The sequence below is a fragment of the Solanum lycopersicum genome, chromosome 1, assembly GCF_036512215.1.
Source record: "Solanum lycopersicum chromosome 1, SLM_r2.1".
Taxonomy (NCBI): domain Eukaryota; kingdom Viridiplantae; phylum Streptophyta; class Magnoliopsida; order Solanales; family Solanaceae; genus Solanum; species Solanum lycopersicum.
Window position 1 is genome coordinate 36,486,359 of NC_090800.1, and position 19,391 is coordinate 36,505,749.

Here is a 19,391-nt window from a genome sequence, read left to right on the forward strand (position 1 = left end):
ATGACATAGCAAGTGTATATTGATTATATAGAATATCGAACGTGTTTTTACTATGGTTCTTAATTTTGTTGGTATGTGATTCAACATCAGACCTATTTTCAGGTAATTTTGATGTATTGAATAAAATATCGCAAGTTAACATTAGCAAGAGACATTCAAAGCCAAAACTATGTACTACATCCATCGACATCCATCATCTTTGGTCCTAAAGTAGCATTTATTATTGTTTTAATCAAATTTACTAGTTACAATGTCCAAGTGTTATAATATAGATAACGTCGATTGCTGAGTTTTTTATCAAGTAAAAAAATGCATATGTTAACTTGCCCTGAACATCATATATATACAAAGAGGTCAAGAGTTGATGTCCTCCATGGTTGTGACACCAGTGAGACTTAGAAAGATTGTAAAATAGAAAGTTCCTAAAAACTTCTTCAATACATCCCTTTCCTTTTATATTCTTAAATTTTGGGTACAAGTTTTATTGAGTTGTGTTGCCATTTGATGTCTTTATTATTTTTTTTATTGATGAGGGTGGTTTGATATATTGTGTATAGTTTAAAATTGCTTCAATGAAGTATTCCATTGCTGTGACACCACTAGGACTTGGAAAAATTGTAAAATTGGAAGTTCCTAAAAACTTTTTAGCTATCTCCTTTTCTTTTCCTTTTCCTTCTAATTTTTTGGGTGCAAATTGTTTTGAGTTGTGTTAGCATTTGACATCTTTAATTTTTATTGATGATGGTGGTTTGATATATTGTGGAGTTTACATGAGCGAAACTTCGCTGCACTTTTAAGTCAGCCATATTGTCAAAAATATTGCTATCATAAATGTGGTACTTTTGGCAGAAGTTCAGGGTTAAGGACTGCTGCATTTATTTTGTTTACTCCTCCATGCATTGTTGGTGACTTATGTAAACTGCATTTTTTATGTTACACAATCAAACCGCTCTTTTTGCGTTTCACTTATTGTTATTGAACTCCTTTTTGTGGATCCTGGTTCCTGGATCCTGTTGGTTATTTTTTGGAGTGTACCTAAAGCTTCTTCCGCAAACTGGTTATAACTTGGTTTTAAGACAACCTCTTATTTTACATAATTGTTGCTGATGTTTTTGTGATGTGCGGTGCAGGTTTGCTTCTGTCATGACTGTTTTGAACCAACTTCAGCCGGCATATGTTGCTAACATGTGGAATGAAGCCTTGAACAACCGACTCGGAACTAAGGTTATGTTTTTGTATAATCACATTCATGAGATGATTCTGTTTTTGGAGATAAAAAAGAGTGGACAAAACACTATTAAAACAATTGATTAAGTTACTAATTTAAAGAAGATTTAGAATATTGTATTCCCAAAGATTGATGGCATAAAACAATTGTTATACTGAAAATATTTTATGTTTTTTGAACTCATATATCTCAAGCAAAACTGGTAAGTTAGTGTCGACATGCTGATCTTTTTTGTTCCATGCAGAACCTTAGTCTTCCTTATGTACTTGTGGAAGTTGAAAAGTGTGGATTCTCTTTTGCCAAATTGTTGCCTATTCCAGAGCAGGATGATTGGGTTTATAGTGATGGAAAGTTGACATCATGTGTTGCTATATACTTAGATGAATCTAAAACTACTTTTACTTTTCTCTTGGTTGCCATTTTGTTGGTGACAGATTATTTGAGAATAATAGATTTGCTATGTTGTGCTTAAAGTGAAGCATGCATCTTCTATATATGTAGAGGCTTAGCTACTCATTTTAATAGACTATTGGAGTTGCAAAATTCTTAACAAAAAGAAGGTTGAAGTCTAGTGAATTTGTTTTTAAGGTGAAGCTCCGTACCTTACCCATCGTATAATGAACAGTGTACCTTCCCTCATGTTTTAACATTTAATTTAAAATGTATAAATATACCAAATCATTTTTCTAAATGTACTTAACCTGTTTAAGTTATATTTTTACCGTATAAGATCTACATTTGACTCCCCGGTTCATCATCTGATCCTCAACCTTCACCTACTGAAACAAATCCAAGGAAAAGGTGTAAGGGGGTTGATGGTGCTATTGCAAGAGCTATATCCAAGATGGTCGTTGCTTCTACATTTAGACCTTCTGTTGTTGAGAAATGGAGTGACAAGTTCACCGTAGCGTTGGACGAATTGGAACGTGTCGATCACCAAGTATATCTGACCTGGTTGACTGGCAAATTGTCTAGTCCTTCCTAATTTTGTTATGTTCAAGTAAGAAGATATCTCCTATATTAAGTAGCAATTAATTGGTTTTTGCAGAGCAGGAAGATGTATATACCAACAATAAAATTAAACTTTGGCTGGAGTTAAAACTTGCTGCACGACGGAGCATTTTGTTAGAAATTGAGCTCTATTTCAGTGGAACCTCAAAGATAATATACTGCTTTCATTTTATTATAGTTGCATATTATATAGCTTATGCAAACATGTAACAAATAATTATCAAATTCTCCAGGTATCCTTTCAAATGGTTTATTCACTGCAAGAAATTTTGATAACGACTAAGAGACTCAATTGATAATACATAGCCAACATGTTTTTTTTAGAATTAATAGTTATTTGGTAGCATTTTGGTTGTTGAAAAAAGATAGAATAAGATGTGTCACCTCATACACTATATTCATAAGTTGGGTAAATTCTTTAACCAGTTTGAAGTTATCTGTTGAGGTTAATTGTATATATGGCACACCACTCTACCTTTTCAACAATGAAAAATATATCAGAATAACTCTTAATTTTCAAAGAGATCCTGAGAGACAACTTCCGTAACAATTCAGCCTCTTAAATTCATGTCCGTAATCATCGTTCATTGAATCATACTCAACATAAATACATAATACACAGACTTGAACAAAGATAAGTGATTTACCACCACTTTTATATTGTACTCCATGTTTATAAAGTCTCAATTCCTTCTCCACTATTCCTCAACCAATCAATTTCACAATACAAAAAAACAAAAGCAAATATAGGAAATTACACAATTCAACTCTCATCCACAAACATAAATACAGAGCCTCCAAATTGAAAGAAAAGAAATAATAACATCTGAAAATCATTAGCAAGCTTACTCTTTCACCACTAAAGAACAAATCTTATCAAAATTGATCAAAAGTCACAAAGTGAATAGAGTGACATCATATGATAATCCATGTAATTATGGAGTCCACTGGAAAAAAAAATCAAATAAAATAAAATAATATATATATATATATATATATTTAATGGCCTTCAAAGAACACTTGGATCAAAGGCTGTTCAAATTGTACTGTAAATAACATTTGAATATCATAAGTTATGTATGTCAAAAAAATTGAAGATAAGCTTAAACTCATGTCTCTACTACAAGAGTTAAAGTCTCACCAACTACATACGACAAGACAATACATAAATTTTTCTGGTTCTTGAATAAGATCAATAATTAAACATGTCAAACCATCTAATGAACTTGAAAAACAACATCCACCACCAACCAATATCACAAACTTTGACCGCATTCCTCATATGATCGTTGATTCTATTGCTGAAATTGGTATATTGATCCTAATAGATATTATCATGCTAAAATAAACATGTTTATTGATACAGACTTCTAAAATTTCATTATGTATTATATAAGGAGATATACTGGGAATCATTCTTCGCTATGGTCCTAATAAATATGCAGGTCACATTCATCATAAGTGTCGAGAAAGTACCATTTGTGACAATCAGTTAGTATAACATTTCAGATTATATTTTCTCATTATGTGAAAAGATTTTGAATAAGTAAACACTTTTTTTGTTTGTTTGATCGGATCATGAGTTATCGTTTGGTCATTATCATGGTACTCTTAATCTTCTCTCACAATCTCAAAAAAATTCGTTTCTCCTCACTCTGTGAGAGGATTTTAGAAAAATAGAAGAAAATGAAATTGAAGCTAAAATGAAAACAGATGCAGATCTTATTGTAATCCTTGGAAGGAGGCTAGGAATATCTGCTTATCAAGGTACTTTGTGCTGAACTTTTTACCAACATAATTTTAGAAAATTACAAAACGTTATAAAGCTATGTGTTATAAAGGGTTGTCACTGCAAACTAGTTCAATTCCACAACAATGTGGACCTCCTTACCCACAGGAAGTAGGACTCATCAACTAGTATTCACATTTTCTTCAATTAATGAGTGATAAGTTTCATATCTATGTAAAAATAGATAATATGTACGCTTATACGTAGTACTTTAAGTTATAAAATTTTATATGGAGTATCAAAACATGAATTCTTGGAAGTGAGTACCACATTATTTTCTATACAATGAATATACCTACTATACGTGTATGTGTTTAATATAACCGGAGACAATAACTTTACAGAAACATTGAGTTTTTGACCAAAATGAGCTATTTTTAAAATCAATTCACCAAAATAATACGTTTTTAAGTTTTTCCACCAAACTAGTATAAACGTACTTTATGGTAACGTTTTAGGATATTTTCGTTATAAAAATTCAACGGACAAAAAGTTAACGGATTGGCGATGTTAAACGCATAAACGTAACTTTGAGTAACGTTTTAGGTGTAAAACGTTACTCAGAGTACGTTTTTGGAGAATTCAATTACGGGCCACTGACTCCAATCATGCAAAGGCGGAGTCAAATCAATCAACTGTAAAATGTTACTTTGAGTAACGTTTTACACTTTAAATGTTACTTTGAGTCCCGTTTCTTAAGAATCCAATCACGGGCCTTCGACTTCTGCAAATTTAGATTATATTTAGCTATAAAACGTTACTCAGAGTAACGTTTTACCTTAAAAACATTGCTACCAATTACAACACTCTGTTAAAGTTATATTCCTCCATTTTTCAAACTGCCCAAAGTGACTATAAATAAATGTTGTTGTAATATTTTGCATGTTCAAATATAATTCAGCAAAATTTTTCCTTGTGTGGTCCATTTTAAAAATAATATTCACAAAATTTCATCAGGTATGAATTAAATAAGTGAAGTTTATCCTTTGTTATGTTCTTATTATAGCTTTAAAATTATCTTTCTAATTTAATAATATTATTTAAAAAAATATTTTATCTTTATGTGTAGGATTAAGATGACGAGCTTTGAACATAATGTGATGGTTGCTTTGTATTGGGGTGGAGAAATAATTACGGATATGAACGGATTTAGGTATACTGAATGTGCTAGAATGATTATTAGCATGTCGACTTCAACTACCTATGTTGAATTGGTTGGATTGTTGCATGAGAAAATGGGAACATATAGTGAAAATATTCATATGGATATTTCTGGAAAATATCCATGTTCAATTCAAGGTAACAATACAAGGTTCATTGAGTTTAAAATTGAGAATGACCAATCTTTGTTACAATTTCTTTTCATACCTCAAAAATTTGCGGATAAGATTGATATAAATATTTTGGAGATGTATGTGAAGACTGTATCGACAGATCAAAATGTTGCATTTCAAGTTAGTGGTAATCATGGTTATCACATGAATTTGTTGGCTCAAAATTATGGCCTTACCACGATCAATCAACCTCATTTTGTAGAACCGATTGTTCAACCACCATTTCAACAATTGTTGATGCATGATCATCAATCATTTGGTGAAGGCTCAAGTAGTCAAATGCATATTGATAATAGTCACATGGAATATGAGGCTAGGTAAACAACAAATCTTTATTTTATTAAATTTTAGTCTAACAATTTAATAAGATAATTTTTTTGTCAGTATACACAAATTATCTCTTATAAATAGAAGAAATAATATTTTAGAATATTTATTATCGCTTTTAAAACAAACTTGTATATTTATAATTTTGCTAGAATTTGACTAATATTTTTTTACAGAGATATTGATATCAACGTTGATCTATATAATGATGTAAATGCTGAAATTAGTGATGAAAGTTCGGAGGAAGATGAACCTCCGAAAGATGGTGATGAAAGTGAACCTGATGAAGATATTGATGATATTAGAGATTTTTCTCAAAATGATGTAAATCTTCATAATCATGATCAGGGTGTGTCTCATGACATACCCTATTTCAGGACATTAGAGAATGAGGAAGACATTTTCATGTCTACATGTGAATCTGAGATGGAATGTTGTTCAGTTTGGTCTGAGCAAGCAAAAAAAGATTTAAAAAAAGGTATGCTTTTTAGTAGTAAAGAAAAGTTGAAAATGGCTGTAACGATTTGGAGTTTGCGCAAAAATAAGGAGTTCAAGGTGGTAACATCTACCAAAAGTCTATGGGTTGTGAGATGTAAGTTTTATAATTTATTGGGTTGCATGTGGTTTCTTCGAGGACGAAAAGTTGGAGATAAATTTTGGAAGATAGGAAAATATGTTGAAAACCATAGCTGTGAGACTGAGGGGCTTTCTAGCGGTCACGCCAACCTAAATACCAATTTGATTGCATCACTACTTCTAAATCAAATTAGAAAAAATCCTAAGTTCTTGGTGGTAGATGTCATTTCAAAGGTTCATGAAAATTTTGGTCACCAAGTGACATATAGAAAAGCATGGCTTGGACGTCAACGCGCATTTGAATTGGTGTATGGTGACTTTAAGAAATCATTTAGTGACCTACCTAAATTTTTTGCAGCTTTTCAACACTTTAACCATGGAACAATTGTGGAATGGAAATACGAAGAGTCTATGAGTTCATCGGAGGTAAAAACTTTTAAATTTGTATTTTGGGCTTTCAAGCCATGCATTGATGGATTCCAAACATGTCTCCCAGTTATTTCAGTAGATGGAACTCATATTTATGGAAAATATGAGATCAAATTATTAATTGCTGTTGGAATTGATGGAAATGACAACATTCTCCCTTTAGCGTTTGCTATTGTAGACAAAGAATCAAAAGAGGCATGGAAATGGTTTTTTAGAAATTTGAGTGCACATGTGATAAAAAGTAGACAAAATGTATGTGTTATATCTGATAGGGCAAAAGGAATCTTGACTAGTTTGCAGGAGTTGCGGCGATTTCAAGAGCCTCGAGTCTTCCATCGATTTTGCATAAGACATCTTAAGAGCAACTTTCAATCTAAATTCCAAACAAGGAACTCAGCAGATTGATGTGGAGGGCTGCTTCAGCCCATCAAGTAAGGAAGTTTGAGTCCATGATGTGGCAAATTAAAGAAGAAAATATCGAAGCACATGCATACCTCATGGAAATTCCCTTGGATAAATGGACTTTTAGCCATGATAATGGAAAAAAATGGGGAGTGTTGACAACAAATCTTTCAGAGTCATTGAATGGAGTGTTGAAAAAAGCACGAGGTTTGCCTGTCACTGCTATGATTAGACTTTCATTGGAGCAAACTATTGAACGGTATACCCGTAGGTCTCAAATAGCACACCAACTTGTAGAGCAAAATGAATTATGGATCGGGAGGTTCAAAATAAAGTGGGAGAAGAATTATGAAAGTTCAAAGAGGCACTTTGTTTTTTATTGGAATATACCCACAGGAGTATACGAGGTTAGATCTATAAAAGTTGATGGTATTGGTGGTAATCCTCATTATGTCTCACTAAATGAAAGAAAATGTGATTGTGGAAAATGTGTTAATTTGCACTTCCCGTGTTCACATGTCATGAAGGTAACTGATAGAATGGGAGGGCTAGCTAGAAATTTTGTTAGCGAGCATTTCACAATAGAGAATTATGTTGCAACATATTCTTGGTCATTCTCACCAATTGGTCATGAGTCATATTGGCCATCTCCAAGTTTTACAATGAGAAGTAATGAATTCTATCGTCGTCCTAATCGGCCAAGAACAACTAGAATACATAATGAAATGGATCGTAGTTCTACAGTTTATGAGCGAGCTTGTGGATTATGCAGGCAGACAGGACATGATAGGCGTCAATGTCCCAATCGTAATTAAATTTAAGTGAATAATTGTGGGTCAATGTCTAATGGTGTTAATTTTCTTTATGTCATCTAATGTAATGTGAATTTTTCCAGATTGCTAATAAAGGAAAATTATTAATGTTAATTTCCATTTATATTAATTTCCTTTCAATTATTAGTGCATAAAGTTATCTACTAAGGAAAGTCAAAGATATATAATTTTAACTTTGGATCATTACTGTGGAAAGTCCATTTCACCATTTGATGTAATTTTCTTTTCCAGATAAGTCGATAAAAAATAATAATTTACTATAAAAAAAACACTTCTATCACATCAAAATATCTTAAATACTTCCGATAACCAAACAATGAAAAACGACTTACTAATAACTTTTTGTCGTCGCAACAAAAATATAGGAAATACTTAATAGGACTAATTATTAGGACTTAGCCTAACATAACCTGATTGCAAGTAGGAAACGTAGTCTTCTTTCTTTTATTTTTGCACCCAATGTCTTTGCACAATTGATCATTGTACCATATGTGTAGGGCTGCAATGCAAGTCCTTTTGTACTCTTTTCCAGCATATGTTTTCATGTATTCTTCCCACTCTTGTATATCACTTTCCATCTCTTTTATGCTTGGCAACTTCAATGTTCCATCAAGAAAATGTGCTAACCATTGGCACCTCATCTCAGATGTGTGGAGATTTGTTATGCTCCCTGAAATCACCCATATATATAGGCTTGTTTATATATCTCTACTACACTCACAGAGAATCAAATTGAAAGGGAAAAAGACAAGAAAGCCCTCGTGAGTTTTAGCTGAAGAGTTCATCAATGGCTACTGCTTCACAAACTTGAAGTTACATTAAGGAATACTTGAAAAACACAAACTAAATAGAAAATAATTGAGACATTCATGTATTCATAGAACATGTTGCTTTACAAAATAATGACTAGTAGCTTCAATCTTCACAAAAAATCTCTACTATTCACCAAGGGTTATCCAGAATATCAACAAGCTACATCAAACTAAGAAAAAATGATTAAGAAAACTTTGATGAGTTACATTCACTAAGAATCTCAATCTATACTGAAAGCACAAACTCAGTGGCACAAGCTAGCACGTCGAGTTTCATTATTTTTATATATTTCCAGAATTTACAGATGTTCATTTGGCTGCCTAAATAACTTTTGCTACTCTAAACATCTTACAAGAAAGTTGATATACAGCAGCAGTTAACTGCTTGTTAGACATGGGAATTCAATATTTTTAGACATGTGAATTCAATATGATACGGAAGCTTATTCCTTTATGCATCATTTGGACAGTTTGGCAACAAAGGAACAAGAGACGTTTTAGAAGACTTGATGTACAGCAGAACAATACTTGATGTACGTTTTAGAACAATGGTTCTAAAACATACACTTGCTAGCACACAAAAAGCAACAATTTTCAAGATATCTAAAAGGCTAACGATGCAAGCCTTCAAATAACCTGGAAAAACTAAAGAATTTCAGTTTTCCAAAAGGCTAAAACTCGATGCAAATCAATTTTCCAATATCTATCGAGAGTTGAAACAACACAAACATTAAATTAACTCGGAACAATTGAAGCATTTCAGATTCGGAACAACTTTGTTTTACCAAAAAAAATCAGCACTATCCCAGGTCCAGCAGATATAAAAAAATCAACTATAAGAACGTTTCTTCTTGAAAGATCTCGAGTTTGCAAAGTTTCAAACCAAAAGAGAACTGTCATTGTAAGAAAATATGATTGATTTCTTAGACACACACAAAACTAAATTTCCTCATACTCCAAAACATGGAAGAAATAATAATTTAACAAGGAGTACCAAATTTGGATACCTGAAACCTTTTAACTACAGTTCTTTGTTTCTCATTTCTTGTTTTTTTTTGCCATGCTGGTAAAGATAGTGACTCCCTGACAAACAAGAATAATTTTCAGTTGTTCGACTAAACAGAGGAGTATTTATGTCAAAAAAATAAAATAAAGATGTTAATAGTATCAGTCCCACAACGCTTAGGAAAAATCCTACGCTTCTCCTTCACTGATGGTTCACCACATTCGTTTGCATTCTCCACTTCATCGTTGGAGTCCTCTAAATGATTAACAACACCAGGGGTCTCAATGGACATTGGCAGCCCAGGTGATGAATTAAAGTTGGGGGCATTCTCAAAATGTTGAGGTCGAGAACCACCAAATACATTCTCAAGTGATGAAAGACTAGAATTCCTTTATATTTGTGATGCCGTGTATGGAACAATATCAGTATTTGTTGGTTGATATGTCATACCTGATGCCCCGGGAGTGAATTCTTGAGTTTGTCCCCTTGAAATGGAACCAAAATCACAAGTTGTGTGATCATCTTCGGAGACTGATTCATCCATTTCAATAAGCGCTCGTTCTTTCTCAACAGCACGAGCCCTCCTACCGGCAACACCACCTTTTCCTCGCCTACGAACCAGATGATGTAAATGATCATCATGTACCTCATCTCTTCTATAATCGGCTTGTACATTAATCCTAGCATCCTCGTGCACGTATGTCAAGCACTTTTCTCCTTCATTTCGAACCATTGCACGAAATATGTATAAATCCTCCATTGATGGCTGATCACCAAGGGCTTTTGCTCTATCAACCATGGAATGAATATGACGCACCTACACAAAGATTAATTTTTTTTCTTACAAACATTTTCCATTCTTTTTTCTAACAGATGCTCAAACAAAGATCAAAATAAAGCACTAATTTTATATTTCTTAAGAAAAAACATACGTAACAATTTTCCAAAGCAATATTATCCTCAAAAGATAAATCACAAACAAACTAAATCTAAGTCATGGAATAAGGTATATATTCAAATGCTGCAATATCACACCATCTTTTATGTCAAAAAAGTAAACAATCAATTTTGCACCACATTAGAATGGAAAGTGTTCGAAATTCGATAATTTTAGATCAATATTACTGCAGCACAAAGAGCTGTGCAAATCAGTAGCTTAAGTTAACCATTTAAGAAGTAGCTTAATCTAACCACACACATAGGTAACAATTTTCCAAGTCACATTTTTCGAGAAGAAGCAATATTATCCTCAAAAGATAAAGCACAAACACACTAAATCTAATACATACCATTGTTTCATATGCCGTTGAATTGGGCACATAACCTTCTTGTTGTTGAGGACGCTGAGTAGGATTACCAATAACAAGACGAGTAATGCGTCTAAACCAAATAAGGTAAGGGTCGTCATATCGAAGTGGTTCACGATTGATCGGAGCATCACAAACATATTGAAGTTGTTGGTTCCAAAGAGGCAACCATTGTGCATGCTCCAAGTTCCAATTTGTATTTCATCTGCCCCTACGATCATGGTGAAAATGTGTGGCGTCAAATAGAAATGGAGTTGGTATCGTTTGTTTTAATCCAAATTGTTTCATAACTCGATCAGGCAAGTGAACCTTAACGATATCCCAACAAAAAATTGGAGCTCTTACACGCCATATGTCTCGTTCAATTCGACAATAATCAGGAAGACTCTCAATTAAGTCATCCGAATATGGTTCCCAAATAAACTACATAAAGAAAAATACATGAGTTTCAACTACAATATATACACAATTTTTTAAAGAAAAACAATATAACATCATACCTGATCCTCTGTCATGGATCAAGTGCATCCCTAAAAATTTTCAACACATGCTTTGTGGTATCAGTCCAACTAAAATGTGCAAACCATCTAGTAGCACATGGGCCCCTAGGTAAACAAGCAAGAAAATTATTTTCGATGTCCCTTTGTGCTATTACCTGAGGTCTGAGGACGGTTACTCTCTCCCATGCCCAAATCTAAACATAATATATAAATATATAATTATGATATTATAAACTAGAACAAATATTTATAAAGAATTGATGTAATTATTAAGTATACCTGAAGCAGTGGTAGAAAGCCAGCTATCTCATTTTGGTTACTCTATGAGGCCTTACAGAGAAAGCGATACAAGCACGCTAAGGTCGCACTACCCCAACTATAAGAGCTAACTACTTTGAGATCCTCGAGTATAGGAAGGTACATAAGCTTTAGATAGTTGCCAGATGTATCTGCCATCATCATACCAGCAATCATCCAAAACATGTAACATCTAGCCATTTGATCGATCATTTCTTGTGTTGTCAAGTCAGGTAACTGTAGTTGCTCGAGCATATGCGCATTAAGTGCAGTTACCTTGAGGCTACTACGGTTGAAGTCTTGAGGACGTGGAATAAAATCTAACAATCTTTGACAAATATTTTGCCAATCCCCTATGGTCCTTATCGACTCATCACCAAGTACTGGATCACCATTCACAAGTAAGCCATACAACACTTCTACATCTTGCAAGGTGATTGTCGCCTCACCCGTTCTAAAGTGAAATGTATGACTCTCGGGACGCCATCTCTCTACGAATAGAAGGTTGATTTGATCTATAAACACCATATAGTCCTGATAATTCAATCATTTCTAAGACTCGTGGATGAATGGGATATTTCTTTACGAGGTCCCAAAATTTTCCATCACACCTCCTCGTATTTAAAATCATATTAACACTTCCATTCCATATATCCCGTGACCTACGGGTAAGTTGTTGAGTTAGTACCGATGGTTCAAGTGGACCGGGATCCAATCGATATGCACTATAACCAGTCATATACGTATCTATTAAAATGAAAAATCCATATGAAAGTAAATTAAATATAATTGTTAGTCCAATATATAACAACCAAATCAAAGTAATGTACTGTCACCAAATGTTTTATTAAAATATTGAAAAATAAATTCAATTTCAGTAGAAGCGCATTGCAGGTCAACCTATTATAGTCTTCCTTCCATTTTCATGTGAACATTTTTTTTCTTTGTTTTTCTTTTCATTGTTTCTCTTTGCATCAACAAGATGCATGAAATCAAAATAAAAACAGAACATGCAGATTATAATTTCTTGAGTGATTATTCCATATAACCAAAACGATATAAATACGAGAAGATAGAAATTCTAAAATTCAAGCATTCCATCTACTAGTTTGTAAGGGAAAAAAACATACCTCAAGGCTCTAACACAGGAAATTAACTTGATTCCAAGCTTTCCAGAAGATTGATAGCCGTAATTTATCGTGAAACTCTATATAACAAGAAATCCCCAAAATTGATTTGGAAAAACTACCGCTACCATTCCACGAAATGAGGTTTTGATCCATTCATTGTCTTCCTGTGTTTTTGTTCTTTCACGCCTCCTATTCGTCAAAAAATTACCGAACGAAAATGGAATATGGAGGCTTAGAAAGTGACAATGGCGGCTGCCAATTTTTTTTTACAAGGAAAGGGCTGAAAGGGTGAAGGGATGAAAGGGTTTGGCAGCTGTCACGTTAGTATAAAAAAGTTAATGAGGATAACAAAGTGACATCGTTTAGTGAGGATATGGCTCTGTCACGTTTTAGTATAAAAACGTTACCGCCAGTAACGTTTATTAAGTTAACGGCGTTATTTTTTTAAAAATCAAATAAAGCCTAAAACGTTACCATAAAGTACGTTTATACTATTTTTGTAAAAAAAATTAAAAACGTATTAATTAGGTAAATTGATTTTTAAAATAGCTCATTTTGGTCAAAATATCTAGAAACATTAATAACATAATTTAAAAAATGCACTCAGAAATAACAATTAATATCATAAGTATGAATTAATAACGGTAAAACAAATATACGAGGATCTGTAAATAAAATGAAACAGAAAGGAAAAAATCGAGTCCCGTAAAATGCACAATGTCCCTTCAGAAAATTATTTCCCTCTAATACCCGGAGTTAAAAGAAATGGATCCTCTTAGGATGGAACAATTTTATACACCACCGTATTGATACAAAAAAAACGTATCAATGAGATACTCAACAGGAGCAAAATACACAAATATTTATATTGTGTAGAAGGAGAAGTTCAAATTTTTTGTTGTTTCAAAATGAGAGGAAATCCCTCTAGTTATAGACAACAAACGGTAGTATGAACAAATGTCTATTGTGCCTTATTGAAAGGTTTCAACTATTCGAAAAAGTCACAACCCTTCGAAAAGGTCACAACCTTTCATAAACATCACAACCTTTCATAAAAGTCGCAACTTTTCATAAAAGTTATAATTTTTCATGCAAGGGAAAACTAGTTTTGAAAATGTGTAAATTAAAAGAAAATTCTTGTTTGTGGTGGTGCCATGTAGAGAGGCCTAGGTTTATATATATATATATATATATATACACACACACACACACATACATACATACATATATATATATATATATAGTTTCAATTAATAATATTCTTAACGTAATTTTCAAATAATATTATCGTTGTAAATTTTGAAATTTGATCCCGAGCTACTCTAATTCACATGTTTTTAAATACTTTAAGTTGCAATTAATAGTATTCTTAACATAATTTTTAAATAATATATGTTACCCCCATTGTTCCAATTTATGTGGTACATATGAAATTTTGAGAGTTCATATATTTTTCAAATATTATAAGCTGTTAATTATTATGATTTAATAATATATGTTAATCCCTTCGTCCCAGTAATATAGTTGCGTGAAATCTTTTGACTAACCAAAATTTTAAGGTTTTTAGTTTATTTTAGTACTATTTAAAAAGGAATATATTAAAATAAATAAAAATATTTTTTAAAAAATATTACTATATATAATAAGTGAGAATTAGAGGAGACATCATTTTATAATGCATTTGTAAGTAGGTGATCAGCTTTGTGATAAAAAGGAACTAAAGTAGGTGGACGAGCTTTGTGATAAAAAGAATTTTTCTCTCTTTCTAAATTGAGACAGTTGACCTCAAGCTCCGAGAAAATAGTCAAATGCCTCCTTAATTTATTACCGGATTTTCAATTACATACTCATATTTTGCAGGGATCCTAATACCCCTTTATATATTTTAAAAATGAAATATATAGCCCCCTAAAAGGTCATATTCAGATTTTTGTTAGAGAGTGAACACATTTGCCTGTCACGTCATATATATTAATTTTTAATAAAAAAAATTATAACATCTTTCTTTATTTTTTTTTCTTTCTATTTCCAGCCATTTTCTTCTTTTCTTGTCTTTCTTCTTTTCTTTTTCCTTTTTTTTTTGTCATTGAAGAGAAAATTTTTAAGTTTTTTATTTATGCTAGTTTTAAACTTACATTTATGGAATGTACAGTTATGAAATTTCAAGTTTTATTGTTCAAAGGTAAAGTTATAAATCTTTGATAGTCTTTCATTTTTTGCAATTGAATAATCTTTTTTCCATTTTCATCTTCTTGCAACTATCAGAAGTTTATCAATTTGAAAGGTAAAATTTAGTAAGAATTTTAGTTCTAACCTTTTCATCTTCTATTTGATTGATACTCAAGTTATTTTCATGGATGAATTTGTTGAATTCTTCAAATCGAGGTATAACATTGGATCTTTTCATTTCTATTTTCAAAATAACATATGAGTTTCCTTGACAACCCAAAATTCTTTCTAAACTTAAATTTAAATTATTAAACTAGGGCACCAAAGAATTAAGATAAGAATTTGCTAATCCATTTGTCCATGTGGTTAGGCATAATGATTATCAATTTTAATAATATTAATAAGGAGTTGATTTTCAAAAATTTTCTAATTTCGTGCACAAATTGAATAAACAAAATTCTAAAATCAAGAAGAATAATGAAATTCCATGGTGAATCCAAACTTAGAGAAGGTGAGTGATGGAGAGATTTGGTTTATGTTGTTGTGAAGAAGAAAGGAAATAAATAAGAAAAAAAGAATAATTAAAAATACACATATTTATGAAAAGAAAGTTTTAAAAATATGTTATAAATCCATTGAATTGTGTGGATTGTCCTTTAAATTTACTCAAGACTTAATTGTATTCATGTATACATGTTCCCAAGGTGATAAGAATCATTTGGATAACTATGTACCTACTAATTGGACATTTATCATGGGGGCTTTTGGGGTGATATCTCAACTCTATAAATAGAGATATCATTCACCTTTTGTAATACATACTTGAATAAGAAAATTATCTCCTCTATCTTATACTTCTTGTCTTTTTCATCTTATATTCTGAGCTTTCTTTACAACACGTTATCAGCACGAGGTTGCTACTTGCAAAGAAATCCCCAGTTGTCAGTTGAATTCAAGATGAGTAATGGAGATGTATGCCTTCTTGATAGTGCTACAACGCATACAATATTAAAAGAAAAGAAATACTTTTCTAATTTGGTTATGAAAATGGCATATGTCAACACAATATCAGGTAGTACAAAATTAATTGAGGGCTCTGGAAGAGCGACCTTGTTACTACCTGGAGGGATAATATTAAGCATTGATAATGCATTATATTGTAGTAAGTCTCAAAGAAACTTATTAAGTTTCAAAGTTATTTGCCAAAATGGCTATCATGTTGAGACGGCTAATGAAGGAAAGGTTGAATACCTTTACAATACTACAATTAATGTTGAGAAGAAAATTGTGCATGAAAAATTACCTGCATTTTCTTCTGGGTTGTACTATACAAGTATAAGTACAGTTGAATCACATGCCGTAGTAAACAAAAGGTTTATTAATTTTAATGATTTTATCATTTGGCATGACCGGTTGGGCCATCCTGGATTTAATATGATGCGCAAAATCATTGAGAATTCACATGGACACACCTTAAAGAGCCCAAATATCCTTCAATCAAAGGAATTCTCTTGTGCTGCTTGTTCTCAAGGAAAGTTGATCATTAAACCATCAACAGTTAAGGTTGGAATTGAATCCCCTGCGTTTCTGGAACGTATACAAGGTGATATATGTGGACCAATTCAACCTGCATGTGGACCCTTTAAATATTATATGGTCTTGATAGATGCTTCTACAAGATGGTCACATGTGTGTTTATTATCAACTCGCAACATGGCTTTTGCGAGATTGCTGGCTCAAATAATAAGATTGAAAGCACAATTTCCAGACTATACAATAAAAACAATCCATCTAGATAATGCTGGTGAGTTTACATCTCAGGCATTTAATGATTATTGTATGTCTACTGGTATAACTGTTGAACATCCAGTTGCGCATGTTCACACTCAAAACGGTCTAGCAGAATCATTGATTAAACGTCTGCAATTGATAGCTAGACCATTACTAATGAGAACAAAGTTATCTGTGTCTATGTGGGGGCATGCTATTTTGCATGCAGCAACACTTGTGCGCATAAGGCCAACCAATTATCATGAATTCTCCCCATTACAATTGACTTTTTGTCAAGAGCCAAACATTTCCCATCTTAGAGTTTTTGGATGTGCGGTGTATGTCCCAATTGCTCCACCACAACGCACAAAGATGGGGCCGCAAAGAAGGTTGGGGATATATGTTGGGTATGAATCTCCTTCAATCATAAAATATTTGGAGCCTATGACTGGAGATTTATTTAAGGCAAGATTTGCTGATTGTCATTTTGATGAATCAGTATACCCAACATTAGGGGGAGAACATAAGTCATTGGGAAAAGAGATAGATTGGAATTCATCATCTCTATCTCATCTGGATCCTCGAACAAACCAATGTGAGCAAGAAGTTCAAAGAATAATTTATTTGCAGAACATTGCAAATCAGCTACCAGATGCATTTACGAATCTTCCAAGGATTACTAAATCGCATATTCCAGCTGTTAATGCTCCAGTTCGAGTTGATATCCCGACGGGACAAATTGTTAAGGCAAATGAGTCTAGACCACATTTGAAGCGTGGTAGACCAATTGGTTCCAAGGATAAAAATCCTCGAAAGAGAAAAGGAATAAATGATCAAGATGATCATGGGTTGAAAGAAATTTCTCAATATGAGACCCAAGTCATAACACATGATGATGAGTAGGTTCGAACTTCTGAAAATAATGAAATTTCAATGAATTATGTCTCGACGAGAAAGTTGTGGAACCGAAATAATGTTGTGATTGACAACATATTTGCCTATAATGTTGCTATTGAAATAATGCAACAAGATGAAGATTTTGAGCCAAAATCTGTTCACGAATGTAGACAGAGAAATGATTGGCCAAAATGGAAGGATGCAATTCAAGCTGAATTGGCTTCACTAGAAAAACGTGAAGTTTTTGGACCAATAATCCGAACACCTGAAGGTATCAAGCCAGTGGGGTACAAATGGGTTTTTGTACGAAAAAGAAATGAGAAAGGTGAAGTCATGAGATATAAGGCCCGACTCGTTGCTCAAGGTTTTTCTCAAAGACCTGGCATTGATTATATGGAGACATATTCTCCAGTGGTAGATGCAATCACCTTTAGATATCTCATAAATCTGGCAGTTCATGAAAAACTTGAAATGCGTCTAATGGACGTTGTCACAGCCTATCTATATGGCTCATTGGACCACAACATTTTCATGAAAATTCCTGAAGCATTTAAAGTGCCTGAAACATACAAAGATTCAAGAGAAACGTGTTCAATAAAGCTTCAGAAATCTCTGTATGGACTGAAACAATCAGGAAGGATGTGGTACAATCATTTGAGTGAATATTTGTTAAAGAAAGGGTACAAAAATGACCCGATTTGTCCCTGTATTTTCATTAAACGGTTGGGGTCTGAATTTGTAATAATAGTTGTGTATGTTGATGATTTGAACATCATTGGAACTCGTAAAGAGCTTTTAGAAGCTGTTGAGTGTCTGAAAAGAGAATTTGAAATGAAAGATCTCGGCAAGACAAAATTTTGTCTTGGTCTACAGATTGAGAATTTGTCAAATGGAATACTTGTTCATCAATCAACGTACACAGAAAAGATACTAAAGCGTTTTTACATGGATAACTCACATCCATTGAGTACTCCAATGGTGGTAAGATCTCTTGACATCAATACAGATCCATTTCGACCTCAAGAGAATGATGAAGAGCTTCTTGGTGATGAAACTCCTTATCTTAGTGCGATCGGGGCACTAATGTACCTTGCTAACAATACTCAACCAGATATCTGTTTTGCAGTAAGTCTACTGGCAAGATTCAGTTCCTCCCCAACAAAAAGACATTGGAATGGTGTTAAACACATACTTCGATATCTTCGAGGGACCATGGACATGGGTTTATTCTATTCCAATGAATCCAAATCAGAACTGATTGGTTACGCAGATGCAGGGTATTTATCAGATCCGCATAAAGCTCGATCACAAACAGGCTATTTGTTTACATGTGGAGACACGACAATATCTTGGCGATCAATGAAGCAAACATTGGTAGCCACTTCTTCAAATCATGCAGAAATAATAGCCATCCATGAAGCAAGTCGAGAGTGCGTCTGGTTGAGATCAATGACCCATCATATTCAGAAAATGTGTGGTTTTTCTTTGAAAAAGAATATACCAACCACAATGTACGAAGATAATGCTGCATGTATAGCTCAATTGAAAGGAGGATACATCAAAGGAGACCGGAC

At 33.0% G+C, this 19,391-nt stretch overlaps 3 protein-coding genes across 4 annotated transcripts; 2 read left to right on the plus strand and 1 right to left on the minus strand.

Annotated features, from left to right (window-relative positions):
* Positions 1 to 5,104: 5,104 nt before the first annotated feature.
* LOC112940668 (uncharacterized) lies at positions 5,105 to 7,099 on the plus strand. Its single transcript, XM_069294006.1, has 2 exons — positions 5,105 to 5,679; positions 5,866 to 7,099. The coding sequence occupies exons 1-2, from the start codon at positions 5,105 to 5,107 to the stop codon at positions 7,097 to 7,099; spliced, it is 1,809 nt and encodes a 602-aa protein (XP_069150107.1).
* On the plus strand, positions 7,099 to 7,911 carry LOC138341889 (uncharacterized). Its single transcript, XM_069294010.1, has one exon. The coding sequence runs from the start codon at positions 7,099 to 7,101 to the stop codon at positions 7,909 to 7,911; it is 813 nt and encodes a 270-aa protein (XP_069150111.1).
* Positions 7,912 to 8,206: 295 nt separating this feature from the next.
* LOC104646453 (uncharacterized) lies at positions 8,207 to 13,264 on the minus strand. 2 transcript variants are annotated; one of them, XR_011220935.1, is made up of 7 exons: positions 12,982 to 13,264; positions 11,834 to 12,513; positions 11,555 to 11,748; positions 11,037 to 11,477; positions 10,198 to 10,564; positions 9,749 to 9,824; positions 8,207 to 8,599 (listed from the first exon to the last, which is right to left on the minus strand). XR_011220935.1 is itself a non-coding variant. In XM_010319923.4 (7 exons), exons 4-6 carry the CDS (start codon positions 11,037 to 11,039, stop codon positions 9,763 to 9,765), a joined length of 432 nt encoding a protein of 143 aa, XP_010318225.1. In that variant the 5' UTR covers positions 11,040 to 11,477; positions 11,555 to 11,748; positions 11,834 to 12,598; positions 12,982 to 13,264; the 3' UTR covers positions 8,207 to 8,599; positions 9,749 to 9,762. The 2 variants fall into 2 exon arrangements, 1 of the variants encoding a protein (XP_010318225.1); XM_010319923.4 differs by having other exon boundaries at positions 11,834 to 12,598.
* Positions 13,265 to 19,391: the final 6,127 nt, after the last annotated feature.

Bases quoted from the DNA above. Each gene is read 5' to 3' on its own strand.
- LOC112940668 (XM_069294006.1), top strand. From the start codon at position 5,105: ATGACGAGCTTTGAACATAATGTGATGGTTGCTTTGTATTGGGGTGGA. The intron at 5,680-5,865 runs GTAAACAACAAA...ATTTTTTTACAG, and splicing joins CACATGGAATATGAGGCTAG to AGATATTGATATCAACGTTG.
- LOC104646453 (XM_010319923.4), bottom strand. The intron at 9,825-10,197 runs GTATGACATATC...CTTGTTTGTCAG, and splicing joins ATTCACTCCCGGGGCATCAG to GGAGTCACTATCTTTACCAG.
- LOC138341889 (XM_069294010.1), top strand. From the start codon at position 7,099: ATGTGGAGGGCTGCTTCAGCCCATCAAGTAAGGAAGTTTGAGTCCATG.